At 53.0% G+C, this 17472-nt stretch overlaps 7 protein-coding genes across 7 annotated transcripts; 4 read left to right on the plus strand and 3 right to left on the minus strand.

Moving 5' to 3' along the window:
- Positions 1-553: 553 nt before the first annotated feature.
- Positions 554-972, minus strand: N7459_004353 (uncharacterized protein; the record flags this gene model as incomplete). Its single annotated transcript, XM_056943537.1, has 4 exons — positions 554-611; positions 670-728; positions 785-810; positions 876-972. 4 exons carry the CDS (start codon positions 970-972, stop codon positions 554-556), a joined length of 240 nt encoding a protein of 79 aa, XP_056800420.1.
- An 815-nt stretch (positions 973-1787) lies between these two features.
- N7459_004354 (uncharacterized protein) lies at positions 1788-2210 on the plus strand (the record flags this gene model as incomplete). The annotated part of the gene is made up of 2 exons (XM_056943538.1): positions 1788-2005; positions 2099-2210. The coding sequence occupies 2 exons, from the start codon at positions 1788-1790 to the stop codon at positions 2208-2210; spliced, it is 330 nt and encodes a 109-aa protein (XP_056800421.1).
- Positions 2211-2908: 698 nt separating this feature from the next.
- N7459_004355 (uncharacterized protein) lies at positions 2909-4667 on the minus strand (the record flags this gene model as incomplete). The annotated part of the gene is made up of 7 exons (XM_056943539.1): positions 2909-3221; positions 3284-3433; positions 3488-3696; positions 3747-3785; positions 3841-4017; positions 4087-4500; positions 4566-4667. 7 exons carry the CDS (start codon positions 4665-4667, stop codon positions 2909-2911), a joined length of 1404 nt encoding a protein of 467 aa, XP_056800422.1.
- A 996-nt stretch (positions 4668-5663) lies between these two features.
- On the plus strand, positions 5664-6602 carry N7459_004356 (VIT1/CCC1 transporter family protein; the record flags this gene model as incomplete). Its single annotated transcript, XM_056943540.1, has 2 exons — positions 5664-6016; positions 6068-6602. The coding sequence occupies 2 exons, from the start codon at positions 5664-5666 to the stop codon at positions 6600-6602; spliced, it is 888 nt and encodes a 295-aa protein (XP_056800423.1).
- A 1657-nt stretch (positions 6603-8259) lies between these two features.
- N7459_004357 (sodium:calcium antiporter) lies at positions 8260-9405 on the plus strand (the record flags this gene model as incomplete). Its single annotated transcript, XM_056943541.1, has 2 exons — positions 8260-8427; positions 8479-9405. The coding sequence occupies 2 exons, from the start codon at positions 8260-8262 to the stop codon at positions 9403-9405; spliced, it is 1095 nt and encodes a 364-aa protein (XP_056800424.1).
- A 1679-nt stretch (positions 9406-11084) lies between these two features.
- N7459_004358 (hemolysin III family protein) lies at positions 11085-12068 on the minus strand (the record flags this gene model as incomplete). The annotated part of the gene is made up of 3 exons (XM_056943542.1): positions 11085-11237; positions 11287-11520; positions 11580-12068. 3 exons carry the CDS (start codon positions 12066-12068, stop codon positions 11085-11087), a joined length of 876 nt encoding a protein of 291 aa, XP_056800425.1.
- Positions 12069-14830: 2762 nt separating this feature from the next.
- N7459_004359 (phosphatase PAP2 family protein) lies at positions 14831-16272 on the plus strand (the record flags this gene model as incomplete). The annotated part of the gene is made up of 2 exons (XM_056943543.1): positions 14831-15249; positions 15393-16272. The coding sequence occupies 2 exons, from the start codon at positions 14831-14833 to the stop codon at positions 16270-16272; spliced, it is 1299 nt and encodes a 432-aa protein (XP_056800426.1).
- Positions 16273-17472: the final 1200 nt, after the last annotated feature.

Genomic DNA, 17472 nt, shown 5'->3' on the forward strand with positions numbered 1-17472 from the left:
ACGCGCTATGAGAGGCTTTCGTTGTGTGCTGTTCTTTTTTGATTATGCGTTTCGATGGCTTAGTCTTCTGTTCTCTCCGTTGTTTCGATCTGGATACCTCATCTGCACTGCGCTTTCGCATTGTGTTCCAGCAAGCCCGCTCTGCTACTCTCTAATAATGCTTCTTGTTGAATGGACAGACTCGGTGCCGTACTCCATCTTCTTCCTAGGCATGTGGTCGTTTCGTAGACGGAGGACCTGTGGGTTACCAGTCGACAGGATCATTCAGACCTCTATGCAGGTGACACTGTAACGAGTTTTATTAGGCGGCTCTATCGAGACTATCACAGAGCTTCACACTCGTAAATAACGACAGCCGCGTGATCTGATCGGGGTATGGATTGATTGTATATGTAACGTCTCGCGAAAGAACATGAATTCCCTGTTCGAGAATATCCAGAGAATTATAACTTGGCCCATAAATGCCAAGATAGAAAAAGATGCGCCCAGCTCCAGAGCGCGAATCCCATATTAAAAGGAGTGTTTGCCTTGCCCACCGACTCTTTGCCAGTCATCAGAAAGGTATGGCATTGCTGACTTGCCCATTCAGTTTGACGGGGTATCCCAGCACACTATATTGGCAGTTAGCCAAGACCGCCAGTAAGATCTAGGAACACTTGGAGAACATACTCTCGGCCAGTCTGCGTGCAACTACAGCCACAGAAGATCGAAGCGGGCCAACAGATCACCTGCAGTTCAAAGTTAGATATGAAGCAAACAGAGATATTCACTCCTAGTTACATACCGCGGCGACGATAGTACAGCAGAATCCTGATCGAATGATCACGTATTAGCCGCTGTACTTTCCCCTCCAGTCGAACAGACTAAATACATACCCAGGGTCGGTCCGACGACCTTACAATGGCAAGGATTCTGGTCTGTCCCGCACTGGAAGCAGATAGGAAAGATCGGGAAGAAGGGCACGTCACACATGATGGGATGAAGGCGAAGGGGATCGGCTCTGCTTCCTCAGGCCGGAAATCAGAATGAATGGGAATTAATTAGAAAGTCGGTCGGTCTCTAGGGCGTAGAACGTGTCGAGAAGAAATTCTAGATTAAAAAAAAAAGATGCAGGGAGGAGCTCGGAGCTTCCCCAGACCGAGGTCTGCCCAGAACCAAGTTCACCGCATGTTGGCGTTGGATTCTATCATGATGACGCAGTTGAGAACGCGATCCGCCGATCGGCCCTAGTGTGCATCGCGGGGGTTGCATTTGCACGGTAGAAGCGGAAAATTCTTGCATACTGGGCAGTAGATTTCCACTAAGCGAGCTATGCATGCAAAATCAATCTCAAGGACGGCGATGCAGTCCCCGAGCACGAAGTATACAGCGGCGTCAGCCCTACGCAGTCTTGGAGACGGACGGGACGCGCCTGCCGAAAATAGACACTCGCCTAGCCACATGCTACGTGGCTGAGCACCGCCACACTCCGGCCGAGCGCCTGCTTTCACCGTTGACGGGGTCTAGAAGACATCGACGTGTTTTCTTTTCCTCGAGGGCCCTTGCTTTTTCTGCTTCGGCTTCTGCTTCTTGGCCCCTGGACACTCCTAGGCAGCAGTTGTGCCCAGAGGGCCAAGCCTGCACCCTACGCCCTACAACCTCTCGGCGCGGAACCCACATCGCCCACTTCGCAATCGCGAATCTAACCCCATAAAAGCCCCGGCTTTCGCAACCCGCCCCAGCGCCGCTCCGATCGTTTACACTCGCCCCAACGTCCTCCGAGCGTTCCTAGACCTTCCATTCCCACCATGACGAAGCGCAACGGCAATGTTGTCCCCCTGGTCCTCCTCCTTCTCTTCGTCGCCGTCCTCGCCGTGGTCGGCTATGTCGTCTACAGCATCGTGCAGGACGTCAGCAAGAACACGCGTGAGAAGATGGAGCGCAAGCATGTCGTCTTCACCAAGGACGGGATGAAGGTCGAGGTGAAAGAGATGCAGGACGAGCAGTACAAGGATCGCACACAAAGGTTGGTCCACTTCCCTGAATACCTCCATTCTGTCGTGTGCTCTCCGACTCGGAGAATTTGGGCTTTCAGGAACTGACCTCTCGCGTTACACAGCGTTCTCGTCAACATGTGGAACCACACCTCTTTCCCCGCGTACAAGAGTCGGCTGTGGGATATGACAGGCGAGTCGAAGGATAAGAATGGCGCTTCTCAGCGTAAACCGTAAGTGGGGTCTCTTTTCCTCTTCGCCGCTTCTGATCGATGGCAACCTAACACTCTGGGTGACTTAGATATTCAAAGTAAATACCCATTTCTGGGCCCACTGGTATAGACTGCGTCTACATGATCCGTCCAAGCATACCTTTGATTCCCTTCCTCGATTGAGCCTGGCATTGATGTCTACTAGACTTTCAGCCATAGCGCTGGTGCTATGTCTGAGTGGGGCCAGTTCGTCTCACAGGCACGAATATTCGCATAGTTTTTTGGTTGCCCTTTCTTCCATCTCTTGCTCCTGTTTGTCCTGTCTTCTTCCCGTGGTTTCTTGTGCCTTTCTTCGGGAAGAACGTCATGATGTACGATACTGCTCTTATACCCAGAAGATCCGCCGGTGCATCGCAGAGTTGTCCATAGAGTTTTCTGTCATGGTGTTGCCATCCTGACTTGACTTCGTTACAGTTCTACACGATCCTAAACTCCATTCGCTGTACGTTGCGTCCCATCCTGGCATCGTCTATTCGTTCTCAAGACGTTTCTTGTTGGATATGGTACTTCGTTACGATGAATGATTCGTTCCAGTGGCCATGATGCAAAAAGTGGTAGTATTGGAATAAAACCTAGATCATTGATGGAATGCATTATTGACCCTGTCCGGGGTACTCCTTTGATCATGACTGCATCTCTCGAGACTGGGAGCCTCTCCCTGCTTTACAGCTCCGCGTAATAAGGATATTCCTGGTTCAGCGCATAGAAAGCACTTGGCTCAGGCTCTCCACTGCCCCCATGCCAAGTAGGCGTGGTCAGGGTCTTGGGTGTATCGGTGCGGCCTTCGTTAGTGAAGACAGATTCAAAGGTCTTCGCCCATTGCACCCGGTTGTTGAGACCCTCTAGCCCCCACAGCTCCTGCAGGAAATGCAGAATCGAGCTATGGGTGTATGCTGAGTTGTTGGCGTACATGGTGCCCTGGTCATGAATGAGAGTATTGGCCTGGACGTAGGGCGAGATCAAGAATGCGGGAACGCTGAGAGATTGGATTAGCCTTATGCATTTCATTCTGAAGGGAATTAGATGCGGGAATCGTACCGAACACCGAGGCGGGTGAAGTCATAGGTGACAATATGGCCGTCCGATGTGCCGGTGAAGGTAATGTTATCCTCAGGCTGTGGCACGTTCATCGGGGGAGCGACATGGTCCGCGAAGCCACCGTGCTCATCGAAATTGATGATCAGCAGCCTGCAGGTTGGTCAGCATTGCTTAATCCATAACTCATTAGATATGCTGACTCACGCATTGTCCCAGTACTGGGAACGACGGATGGCGTCGTACAGGTGCTTGACCATCTGCTCGCCCGATGCCATGGGACTGGTTGGATGCATCGAGTCAATGGTGCAGCACTCCGGATTGATGTATGAGAAGGTGGGCAGAGTGCCTTCCTCCAGGTCGCGGTAAAACTCATCGGCGTGGACAAGCCGGTCCATGGCATTGTCTTGAACCCACTAAGAATGTTTAGTACTACAACTCTCTATTTTGCTACCAGGACACCAACCTTGTACATGTAGGCATCGATGATGTCGGTCTCATAGTACTACAGGTCTAGTTAGCTCGAATACACAATGCTCCCAGATGAACGGAGAACTCACGTTCTTCCAGCTGATATTCTTGTTGGTCAGAGACTCGAAGACCGAGGTGGCGCAGGTGGTTCCGGTCACATTGTTGAAGAATCCAGAGGCCTGGTTGGTGTTGTCCACAAAGCCGCAGGTAGATCCCGAAGTTGCAAACTGACGGTTGGTGTTGGTTGGGCCGGGGTGCTCGGCGAACTATATCATGCCCCGTCAGCGACATGGTCTATGTTGATTCAACACTTGGGCATCGTCAGTACAACTCACATAGGAATCAAAGAACGCAAAGTTCTTGCCCAGCTCCGCCAAGAGAGCGGTCTTTTTCTCGGAGTAGGCCTTGATCACGAACGACGCGTCGCCCGGAGTCTCGCTGTACTTCTCGGACTGGCGTTCGATGAAGCCACCCATGTTGGGGACGTCATCCTTAGTGGCATTCCACTTGCGGAAGATCTCATAGGTGACACCGGCAAAGTTGTGATCCGGATCTTTGAGTGGGACCTCAGTTTCATGCGGACCAGCGCAGATCTCCAGCGGCTCTCCCCACACAGTCCAGTTCGGGTTGGTGTACTCATTGCAATACTTGACCGTGCGCAAGTTGTCGATGTCCGGGTGGAAGTCCCAGTAACCGGCGATGTTGTCGAACGAGTGGTTCTCAAGGGTCAGGTAGATGACATGCTTGATCTGACAGTAGACGATTGAGTGAGCTTGAAGGTATGCCGGCAGTTCATAAAATACGTTGCACTCACGTTCTCGCGCAGCTGGCTCCAGATCTGCGTGCTGCCAGTCGGGGCAGCCGCTGCCCCTGCGGCAAGGCTCGACAGAGCGGCCACAGTCCAGGCTGACTTCATGGTTGAATTACTTTTGAGAAAGTGCTGTCTCGCTCAAATTGCGCTTGGAATGTTTCTTCGTTCTTCGCGATGTGCGATGTGCGATGTGCGATGAAGGGAGAGGGGAAATGCGCATGAGCATTTTTTTATAGAGTCACGAAGTGGATGTGCCAAATTCCGGCCTGGACGGGCAGCAGCAGCCATTTGGTCCTCATCCGCCATCGGCGGCTTCCATAATTGCCAAAATGTGATGTTTCTACTCTATCCACTCCTCTCACCAGGGAGCTAAAACTGAAGCTAGAGAAAGCACGAGGGCGATGTCTGACGCTACCGGCTGGTCACGGCAGAGTGAAGACGGTGTCTGAGTCCTATCGTCCACTACAGGAGAAGCACGATCGATCCACTGGATCAATTCCCAGCCCTGCAAGGAGGTGGGGCATGCACCCGGTCAGGACGGCGCCCTTCATCCCGGATTCCCGCCGAAGGGGTTGAGTCCTCTCCATCGGAGACATCGTGCCGTATGTCCATTGATGGCAGCATGTGCGATGCTCCAGTGCGCATATCAGGCGGGCAAATTGGATCGCATGTATTTGCTCGGAGACGCCTTGTAGAGCCTACGCCTTTCACCTTCGACACGCGATCTAAGCATGTGCCTTGCACAACGGGGGGCCGCCAATCACAAGCGGGCGACCCCTTGCGCTGATCAACACCCGCGCTGTGATTGGCTGTCTCGACCCATTTAAGCTACGGCAGCCCCGTTTGGGCTCCACAAAGGGCCCCAAGACCCACACACTCGGCCGATCCTCCTCGAATCAGACCCGCACGTGCCCAGTGTTTCATTGCGAGACGAAGGAAGCCGCCAAGCACGTTGTGCCTCAATAGGCTCGCATACGCCGTGCAAGGCTGCACCGCCGGCCCCAATCCAAGCGAGCCTCTCGCTCTCTCGCTGCTCTCTTAAGCTCGAAGTTTTCTGACACTCCCCTCCTCGCTGGCTTCACACGAATTGCTGCCACGACAATGTCAATCACTTCCATGAGCGGTCTAATGTCGAACTACTCGCCGCTCGCTGAGCGAGCCTCGTCCCCCGACGACGAAAAGGAGTTGCGCGCCCGACTTCACTCGGACGTCGAGGCTGGTCAGAAGGACGGCCCCGACAATGGCGAGAAAAAGAGCTTCCGCTTCATCGACGGTCGCACCGTGTCAGACGCCATCATCGGCCTTTCGGATGGAATGACCGTGCCTTTTGCGCTCACAGCTGGGCTCTCCGCCCTGGGCGACACCAAGGTTGTCGTCTTCGGTGGCATGGCAGAACTCATCGCGGGTGCCATCTCCATGGGCTTGGGTGGATACCTTGGAGCTAAGAGTGAAGAGTATGGCGCTCCCTCGAATGACAAGGCCCTTGTGTACTAACTTGACGTTAGGGAATCCTACAAAGCCACTCTCAAGGAGACCGAAACGCAGACCGCGACCGACCCGGCCTCCGTCTCCAGCACCATCTCCGAGATCTTCGAACCCTACGAGCTGCCGTCCGAGCTGGTGAATCAGCTGTCGCACCACCTGTCTTCCTCGCCTATGCTTCCATCATTCCTCATGAACTTCCACCACACCATGCCCGAGCCCTCGGGCTCGCGCGCCGTCATTTGCGCCCTGACTATTGCCCTGGGTTACTTCATTGGTGGCTTCGTTCCCCTGTTGCCATACTTTTTCGTCGGCCCGCACGATGCATTCGTTGCTCTGCGTTGGTCCATCGCAACCATGGTCATTGCTCTGTTCCTGTTTGGCTATGTCAAGACCTGCTTCGTAAGCGGCTGGCGCGGTCGCCGCAACGTCCGCAAAGGCATGGTCGGAGGTTTGCAAATGGTTCTTGTGGGCGGCGTTGCTGCGGGGTCCGCCATGGGTCTCGTCAAGGGATTCCAGCTGCTAGCCAACGAATCTGATCACCCGCAACATCAATGAACACGCACTCTCATGTCATACCCGCGCTCGTTCCTTCCAGTCACTCTTTCTACGGCGTTTATGACTTCTTTTCACCAATGGCACCTGGACTGGCGTTTGAGCGTTCTTCTTCATGGTTTTTCTTCTCGGTGGGAAGTGGTATCGGGGAAAAGCTTTTATCCAATGTACATAGATGGTTCCTTTCATTTACGCCCCATCTGCGATATGAATCTGCAATCTCGATCACCTGGCCAACGTAGAAGCGATGCAATAATTGATCGCCTGTAGGCTGACGCTAATAGATCCCCAGGAGGGATGGACTGCACAGATGGGGATTTGTTCTGATTGTTGTCATCGAGACCGCCGCAGATCCATCACCGAGGCAAGATGTCAGGTCGATGGGCAGCTCGAGATCAATCTCCGTACTCGAGGCGAGTTTCTGTGAATACTGCTTCTTACAATCTTTTATTCTGGGACTCACGTCTATAATTAAGGAGAATCTTTGTTGCAAAGGAGCTTGAGGAGGTGCCTACAACTTCTTGAGAAAAGACTGCTGATGTATTGTGGAGAGAATACTCGAAACCATGAGAGAAATGCTTATTGATCAACGCAAGCAACGCAGCCAAAGCAAACGTGAAATGGCATCAATTTCTAATAAGGAAGGAATGAGACCAAAGGGATCTCAGCCAGCTGGTTGTTGACGTTGACATGAGAGCTGAGCACCATCCCCCACATACCTAATCACAAACCGAATGTTCCTACTTGCCCCAAAAAAAAGAGATCCCAGCATCAACTTCACCCCATGGTGGCCTAGTTGGGGACGCCCACTAGGTCTACCTGGCACTCGGGTCTGGCCAACTACGAGTGCATTCCCCAGGATGGTTCGGGTCCTGCGGGGGTGGGTGAGGGGTAACCGGGGGCGGGTGGGAAACGCGGATAATGCGTAGCATCTTTTTTGAAGTTTTGATCTGTATAGCATCATGTTGGTATATACTTAAGCAGGGCGTTGAAGTTGAGGTCTTATTGCGAGGGTACTTCTGCCTTCCCGATTTGGCGACGGCGAGGTCACAGTTGAGATTCACGGGCGCGCGTTCAAACCCGGCTGTCGTCTTTTTCGTGTTTTTGCTGTGCGCAAATTTTTCGGTTTTCTTCGTGTCTACTGCTCCCATCTCTCAGTATGATATCTGAGTATTAACCTATTCCTATCCAAGCTGACGCAGACCTCCCAGGGTGGCTGTAATATAAGGGAGTACTTGAGTCTGGCTGATGCTGACCTGTCTGAGCCATGAATCATGGATCGAGAATTCACACTATGCCTGGACTCCCAATACTTCTGCAGCCCGTATAGTGCACGTTTCATCGCGAGTATTTTGTATCTTGTACTCGAATGGACTGGGAATAATTGTCCGGTGCCTGAACATGTGAATTCTGCAGATGATAATTCTACAGTCCTTATCAGAACTTCCCTCCATTTCTCTATCAATTACAAGAGTGATCCCCAGGGCTCCAGGGCCAGCTTAGCTACGTAAGTACGTGGAGTGAGAGGATGAGCCAATAAAAAAGCTAGGGGAAGCTGTCATGTGAGCGACAGCGTCCACAATTGGTTCCACCTGGACATGACCCGTTCCACTCCATGCGTTGCTGCAGCGGCTTGCAGAAAGAACAACATCGACACTCTATGGATTGGGACAATCTCTTCTTCAACACGGGGGTGCTGATTGCTGGCGCCTTTGTCCTTGACTATGGTACAGACAAATTCATCGATCACACCGTGATCGTGGGACAGCGATTGGGAGTCTCCCCAACTCTTATTGCTCTGTTGACTGCCGGGGCTGAGTATGAAGAGGTGATGGAACTTGACACCCTCTACCCGGTCAACGCTGACAAGGTGTCTTAGCTTGCTGTCGTTGTGGCTGCAATCTTGCAACATCGCGCACCATTAGCCCTGGGTAATGTCATGGGATCTACAATTTCCAACATCCTCGGTGCCTTCTCGTTGGGGCTTTTATGTCATCCAGGTGGAGGCTCGTTCGATAGGAGCGCGAAGGTATATTCCGCGCTGCTATTCGTCATCACCACTCTCTTTGTCGTCCTGGCGTATTTTCAGCAGTTGAATCGAGTCACCGGCGGTATTCTCATCGCCCTTTTCGCCCTTTATATTCTTTCCATTGGCTATGCCATTTACAGGGGTATCAGTCAGCCGCCGCAACTGTCGGACAGCGACAGCGACAGCGACGAGGAATCTGCCAACGCCTGTGATGAAGAAACACCCGGGCAGAGGCCCTCAGAAACCTCGCCTCTGTTAGGAGACACAAGCACGCCACAGGACAGCGTGAGTGCAGCCGTGGATAAGAACAGAAAGCCTCCACGGTCACTCTGCTATCATATTTCCCAGCTCATCTTTGGGCTGTTGGCACTCTCTTTGTCAGGATATATCCTCGCCCGAAGCGCGGGCGCCGTCGCCGATTCTCTCCATCTGTCAGGCACTGTTTTTGGCTTAACCGTGGTCGCTTTTGCCACAACTCTGCCCGAGAAGGTGATCGCCATACTCAGTGGCTTCCGGGGACAAGGGGGCATTGTGGTTGCGACCACAGCCGGCAGTAATATCTTCCTGCTCACCCTCTGCGTTGGGATCGTCGCGGTTGCAGGGAGCCCTATAGACCAGGATGATACCTTTGTTCTCTTTGATCTGGTCACTGTCTGGGTGTCTTCGCTGGGTCTCTTGGCGGTCGTCTTTCTAGGACCTCGGCGGATCGCTGGCCTGGCACTCCTCGCTGCCTACGTGGTGTTTCTAGTTCTAGAGTTCACCGTGTACAGACGCTAAGCGCGGCTGTTCAACGCGTTTCATGGAGTCATTGCAAACCTAGTTGCCCGCAAGCCGATTGGACATTGGTCATAATTCAACGACGGATTTGACCCGTACCATATTTCTCAATGACTAGACGGCGTTTTGGAGTGGTGCAATGATACACCTATAGTTATTATTATCCATCACCAGAAACTCCTAAAGTTTAAGTCTTGATATTCAAGCGTGATGTGGAAGAAAAACAATTGTCACATCGAGGATGAGTAGTGGTTCTTCACCTAAATTTACCTATAGGCCGAGGAGTTGCATAGTTAGTTAATTATTTGGTCCATGCATGATCTCATTCTGCTCCAAACTAAGCTATACAATCCAACAGTCTCATGTACGAGTGGCTATACGACAGAGGCAACAGCTGGCCAGCATTCTTGGCAGTGCACAGCCCGGATTCCAGGTGGACAGCCAGACTGAATGGTTCGCGACCGCAGGTAGATGAGTTTTCTCTCGAGATCAGGGCCATTGTACATAGTACCGTATGACGCATCGTCGCTCTTTCCGACTCGTTCTCGTACACCGCTGCAAGGGCGACGATCTGATCATGCCACGCCCCCACGAAGCCCCCAATCCTGCGGTGGGGGATGTCATGCGACGCCACACTTGCATGATGAAGCTCCTGTATCAGTGCGACGACCTCTGAATGATGCTGATGACGGAACAGAACAAGCATGACCCTGCGACACCCCGTCGAACAACCCAGGTTGGGCAAGCAGTGCGTGGACCCCACGCTGTGCTCGAGGCGGCGCCGAGGGTCAGCGCGTTGCTCCTATAGGAAGTTAGTATGATGAGGGGGCCAACAACTACCGAACAACGCATTCAGTCGCAGCCCCCAAGTCCCCGAAACCACCGAATCGAGCCCGTCGCTGCATACCCACATTCCAGCGCTGTGCAGTGCGGTGTATATGCGTCGCATCCTGCACCAAGAATAGCTCCTGAACAGGCTGACCTCATAGCGACGAGAGTTCCCCGGGTCCACCAGCACCATGTGGCGCAGCGCCTCGTCGACCACGTCGGCGCTCGAGAAGTGTCACTATCTTTACTTACACGTACACCCCGTGCGGCAACGCCGCAAGCCTTGCATCATTGCCGCTGGCACTGCGCTCCGACTGAGCCACGAACGCGTCCCCACACCGCGCCAGGCAGCCACAGGCGCACCCAGACGCAACAAGAGACCGGCCATCTCTTTGCAGAGCTAGTATTACGCTGTCACGACTTCCTTTCCAATGGGCCGTGACAGGACCCAAACATTCTTTCAGTACCCTGTCTTTTTCAGTGGTCCCCGTCTTTGCCGGGCCACGTTGCCTACCGAAGTAACTCATAGGCGCTCAGGGCATGAATGGATTGCCTGTGATTGGCCCTGGTCGCGCGACGTTGGAGGCTGAAACGAGGGAGAGATTTGATCATCCTGGGCGGGTCCGTGCTGCACATCTACAAACGATCGGTGATTCGAGTGAGAAAACAATGATTACGATTTCGTTGGTCGAATGCTTTGTGATATTTTGGGTATGCTGCACAGCATTCACTTGGGGCGTTTCTAACGACAATCGAAATGCCCCGACGAAGGATGGAGTCGATAACGTCCAAAGGCTCACCACGCTCGACGCCTCTCCTTCTCATCTACGTGCTCGCCCGCGGGTCGCCGATCAGCATGCCGCTCTCTGATGATTCCAGTCGAAAGTCGTCAACAGACCTTTGAGGTGGAATCCTGCTGCGAACAGAATGAGAAAATGGAATATCTGATGCGAGCTACCAAAGACATCGAATGTCCCTGGAGAGAGACGCTCTGGGATCCGGGTCTGAACTGAATCAGCATCGTTGCTCCTAGCGTTCAAGAACGACACTCACCGCGTAAAGGATGGCCCCGAGGAGATAGCAGGAGAATTCCAGGGCGAGCCAGGGGAACAGGGTGATACGGCGGTTCATGCCCTCGAGGCCGTGGGATCGAAGTCCAGACGTGATCGGAACTAGAGCGGACAGTCCCAGGCCGATGAACATGGCCGCACGGTAGGGTCTCCACGCGGGAGTGCGTGTCCGTGGGTTGGCTGAAACGAATGCACAGGCCGCCGACAAGCTTATTATCTAGGATCACCAGTCAGTGAGCACTACAGCGCTCCTGGGGAAGCGCCTCAGGCACAAACCATGACAGAAAAGGTGTACGCCAGAGTCGGCTCGCAATACCATCCATAGTAGATCATCGATAAGAAACTGCCACAGGTCATGATGATGATGCCCAGGTGATCGAACTTTTGAGTCATGGCGTTGACCTCGGGAGAGTGATTGCAGATGGCATGATAGGTTGCGCTTAGGCCTAAGCAAAGGAAAGCGCAGAAAAACCAGATCCCAAAGGCGATGGTGTCATGCGCAGTGAAGCTGGGATAACGTGTCGAGATAGACTGGTAAACAGGAAGCGTACCGACAAGGACCGCCGCGGCGCCCCACAGATGGGTATGGATGTTGACAGATTCTGTATGCAAGGCAAGGATACTCCCGATTGATTCTCGAACAGAGTAAGAAGGGCCCCTATAGCTTCCAAGAATGAAGTGATTATCCTGGAGCCATACAGGCAGTTCATCAAATGTTAGGAGTTCTGATGCCTTTTCAGATCGCGATGCTTGGTGCTCTTCCATGGTTGTAAATGGAGTATGGGAAGCGGAGGGGTTGGGCAAGAGTCCATAATTGAGGCACGACGAATACAGAACCAAGCGGGACTAAGTGGCATACGGCTGGTGTCGGGTGATGGATGACCAACAAGCGCGATGTATAGCAAAAAGTAATATACCCTGAACTGACTCGGTCCTTACTACCCTGTTCTAGAGCAGCCAATATAGGAAGGGATCTGGTATAAATAGGTGCATAGATAACTAATTTTGGCTTAAGTTTATGAGATCATATCAGCTGGCTATTTGCATGTGATCATGGAGTGGTCGTATATTTTTCGTTCAGCTTATCCAAGTCTTATCTTCATTTTGCCCTAGGTTTATTAGTTAACTAACTAGTTAGTTAGTTAGTTAGCCTAGGAGTGAGCGTCATCACTGCCGAAACCCGAAGCGGCAGCGGAAGCAACGAGGACTAGACCTTACATAGAACCAACATCACCAACCATGGCAATCAGTGGAAAAGAGGAATAGTCGCAACGACTACGAAGTCGACAATTCGCCTCATCTGCGTACTGTTCATCCCATCCCATCGCGCATCTTGACTTGAGGATCAGACAATGGCGCCCGTTCTTAAGGAAGCACTTGGGATTATTCAAGCAGATAGAGTGGTCGCTCTAGACACTGCCACTGCGGAGAATGCAATCTTAGCGCTTTGCCTAATTAGCTTCTATTTCCTTTACGCTCTGTGGTTTTGGTGGGCCAAAAGCACGGATGCCAGTGAGGACCTACTTCCAACTATGAGAGTGATATCCAGGCTGACAGAGCAACGATCCAGGTTGCGGCGAGCATCGGCAGCACGGTTGTATCGAGGCCCAATGCCCAGATGCCGGTCTATCTAACCGGATGCCCCGTCCCCACTTGCAAGCTTGCCTGGACGTTTGATGTCAGCGGCTACACACGACGTCAGGTCTTCTGTGGTTCGACAGGCTGTGCACTGATACCGAGGTCGCCCCAGAATCGAATCGGAAAATAAAGCGAGAGCTAACGCCCCGGCAAATGGACAAATCGCCTTGCAAGGCGTTTTGGGAGCTTGGACGTTCGTTTCCCGCCTGGGGGATTTGGGGCCGGTCGCTGCAATCTGAAACTGGGGCGGGCGGTTCCTTTGTACTTTATGAGAGTGTATTTGACATTTACCCAATTCGAGCTTCATAGAAGCAGCGGCAGCCCAGACAGGAAAGCCCCACGCGGACAGGATTATCACTATTATAATCCTGCGTGTATAGTGGCATACACGTACAAGCTTGGCACTATTCGGGGGGCTGGGATCTCTGGAGACACCAAGGACCGGAGCTGCACATCCTCATCTACGCGCTGGGCCCGGCGACTAAAACGGAAGTGATAGCGCCGACTGAGCCTGAATTTTCTGTAATTTTGACCCTCGGCGTCTGGAGCTTGAGAAAAAGGGGGTTAGACCTGTCACAAAAACCTAGCTATACCTCTCGTACAGAGAGCTCTTTGATAGTAATGTCGGAGCGTCGACAAGATTCAGTAAACTCACAGGCTACGATTATCATCAAATATCGATCGTCGTTGATCACCCATCAAGTTTGTTGTCAACCCCTTTTTTATCATCTGCACCCACGTACATAGTATATACATGTAAACCCTTGGGTTCCCTGGAACCGCAGCTCCTCCCACCGGGTTGGCCGAACACGTCGGACGAATCACCCGAACGACAGGGGTCAAAATCTACAGGATAAGTCAGCGGCATCGAGTGATACGCGCAAGGATGAAATACGAGAATACGTGAAATCCCAAGAAGCGTTAAGTGGGCTAAGCGAAATTGGGATAGGAGAGGTGAAGCCTCCGGTTGGCCAGCGCGACTGAACGATGGGGCCGACGGGGCCAACCGATCTTGTCTTGCAACTGGAAAATTTGCGTTCCAACCGGTACACCCGGCGGTCATCATCGCTGTTCCTGTGTAATTCATCGGGAAAGTCTCCATCTTCTTGTCTATATGTTTATGTATGTACAGCTAGGCGTGTATGGACTGGTATACGAGTCTCGTACTTATGCCTCGATACGGCACGAGACCACGGGTGCACATGTCCAAGTAATGTGATGGAGATCATCGTATTGTCATTCAATAGTCGATGCTCAACAGGATTCGCCCTCGGTCCTTGAGATTTCAAACCTATCGGACCCTCCAATACTCAATCTCCGTGAAAGCGACTGCATCTGCCCGATCGGCCTCCGCAAGCTCCGTTCCGCCGCATCCGCCCGGCACACGGATCGTATTGTCGTGCATGGGATGGGCTTGGAGTCCGACATGACTGCGATAGGAACAACAACCATACTCTCGAGAGTTGCGATGGGATGGCAACCTGTCAGCATGGGCCACAGGAGGCGGAGAGCCATTCCTAATTATTCATGGCGCAGTCGCGGCGCCTCAACCCGGGTTGCAACAGGACGAGTGACGCCATGGACTTGACACTGCCAGACCGAAACCTGTAATACCGTTACCACCATTACGGAGACGCTCCCATTTCTTTCTCACCCTTCTTAATCCTTACCTCTTCCTCTCCCCCTCTCGCCCTCTCTTCCCTTTGGCGCCTTGCTTTTGGATCTGCTCTTAATTCTTCCCCATCCCATGCCGGTCTGTCCACGTTGAGCCTTCCCGAGCGCTCCTGCGACTTCTTTCCGTCTCATCCCGCGGCATCCCTCGAACCCTTTCCGCCTCCCCCCTTCTCTACTTCGAGTGATCCGGAGTCTCGTGGAGACTCGCCGCGAAGATGAATACCTTCCCGTCATGGAAGGACCGGACGCAGAACCAGTTCGGAAAGCTCCAGATTCAGGTACCATGGCGTTCATTTCAGCTTCTGGTGCCACATCGCATGCGTCGCAAGATCCGCTCGAAGCTTCGGAGTCGCTTATCGCCAACCTCGTCCATCTCGACGCTGCAGACGTCCTTCTCGCCCGTCGACACGCTCCGATCGCTCCAGGCTCATCGGTGGACGATGTATGATTTCCAGTACCTGCTCCTACTGATCCTCGGCATTTTCTCCTTGACTATGATCCAATCGCCTGGTCCCCTGGGGAAGACCGCCATCGCCACGCTTCTCCTATTCTCCCTACTCCTGCCTATCACCCGCCAATTCTTCCTCCCCTTTCTCCCTATTGCGGGCTGGCTCATCTTCTTCTATGCCTGCCAGTAAGCTCATCCCCCCTTTTCCTCGCCCCCGTGATGCAGTGGTGGCCGCAGCCATGGTCACAGCAATGGTCACAATGGCGAACGTCGGACCAACGGGGTTCGCATGCCGCGCAATCAAACATCGCTAACTGGGCCTGTGATAGATTCGTTCCAAGCGACTGGCGGCCTGCAATCTGGGTTCGGGTGCTCCCGGCTATGGAGAACATTCTCTATGGTGCCAACATCAGCAATATCCTCTCGGCCCACCAGAATGTGATACTCGACATTCTGGCCTGGATTCCCTATGGACTCTGCCATTACGGCGCGCCTTTTGTCGTTTCCCTTATCCTCTTCTTCTTCGGCCCCCCGGGCACAACTCCCCTCTTCGCCCGGACGCTCGGCTACATCAGCATGTTAGCCGTCACCATCCAGCTGGCGTTCCCTTGCTCACCACCGTGGTACGAGAACTTGTACGGCCTTGCCCCCGCAGACTACTCGATGCAGGGCAACCCAGCTGGTCTTGCCCGTATCGACAAGCTGCTCGGCATTGACCTTTACACCTCGGGATTCAAGCAATCCCCTGTGGTCTTTGGTGCCTTCCCCTCACTCCATGCGGCGGATTCCACCTTGGCAGCCCTGTTCATGAGCCACGTCTTCCCGCGATTAAAACCCTTGTGGGTGACTTACACCCTTTGGATGTGGTGGGCTACGATGTACCTCTCCCACCACTATGCAGTCGACTTGGTCTGCGGTGGTTTGCTTGCTACCGTGGCATTCTATTTTGCCAAGACTCGATTTCTGCCGCGCATCCAGTCGGACAAGGTGTTCCGCTGGGACTACGACTACGTCGAGATCGGCGACGCCTCGCGTGAATTCGGCTACGACCTCGCCAGCCTCGACGGTGACTTCAATTTGGACAGCGACGAGTGGACCGTGGGCTCTTCATCCTCGGTCTCTTCGGGCTCTCTGAGCCCGGTTGACGACCACTACACCTGGGAGAGTGAGACCCTGACCTCAAACCACGACATCGAATCTGGCCGATAATCCTCGCGGCATGCACGTGCCATGTTCGGCCCTCCTCACTATTGCATTTATCTTTGAAACGGCGTTCACACTTTGACGACCAATGTTGGGACCATCATCTGCATCGAGCCATTTTTGACACCTAAAGGTTTCTAATTCTATTGAAGACCTCCGGTTCGCGCGGTACCCGCCCCGCCTTGAGCCGAAGGTTATGTTATCACCTTCTGGCTGTACATGCCTCGTCACTCCCCTGGGAGCGACGCCTCTCCGTCTATAATACTAATTCCGGTGGTACACCCTGTCTCCCTGCCTGGGTCTGCTGCGATCCATCTCGCACACACCACCGTCTGGAAACCTTCGCTTGTACAGATCTGGACCGTCTCTTGAGATGGTCCAACCCTTTTTATTCAATTCTGACCCATGTCTTTCGCTACGACTTTTTGAAACTGGGCGAGCCATCTTTCTTCGCTTCCGGCCCGCCCAGCATGAACAAACATCTATATCATTCGTGTCGATCGCTTTACCTGGCGCCTGGGACCTGGGAATTCGGTTTTTACGGGAACTCAACAAAAGTTTCGGCGCGTCTTGCTTGCACCACACTCGCTGTGCATTACATTTTGGATATTGGCTTTGAGAACATTTTTCGCATCAGCACATAGAAAGAGAAGGGTTTCAACAGGACCGTGGATTCGGTCTGCCCTTCGTTTCGAGCCTTCGCCGCTGGCAGGTGATAACCGGCGTTGGCATTGGATGGTCTACAGTGGTGGGCAAATACCCCGCCATTATTGGGGGAATTCGCAGAGGAAAGCTGGGGGAAATCCTTGAGATCTCCCGCATGGACTACTACAGCGATTGGGGCGGAGCATTGGATTCGACGGAGGCCATGGCTCCCCCTTCAGCCTCGCTGATCTCTTCGCTTCTGGGCTATCGGAATGAAGCGCGATCCAACTCAACCCGCAGCGCACCATCCCCCTACGACCCCCCTAATACCTTCTTCTCTCCCGCCTCGTGTCTTTTTCTCTCGGGGATGGTGCGCCTGCGTGGGCAACAAACCTAGGTACATTACCGGGGACGAGCCGTGTTGGATATCGTTAGCACTATTCTTAATCCCTAGATAAAGTTATGAAGACGAATTGTACATTACTCTTCTCTGCACACATGACATCGTAAACCACCGACTCTGCAGTCGCCGCGGTAATGGTAATCCTAATTTCTGTCGTC

This window comes from Penicillium hispanicum (assembly GCF_028827665.1).
Source record: "Penicillium hispanicum strain IBT 35686 chromosome Unknown utg000004l_segment0_segment0, whole genome shotgun sequence".
In the NCBI taxonomy this organism is placed as follows: domain Eukaryota; kingdom Fungi; phylum Ascomycota; class Eurotiomycetes; order Eurotiales; family Aspergillaceae; genus Penicillium; species Penicillium hispanicum.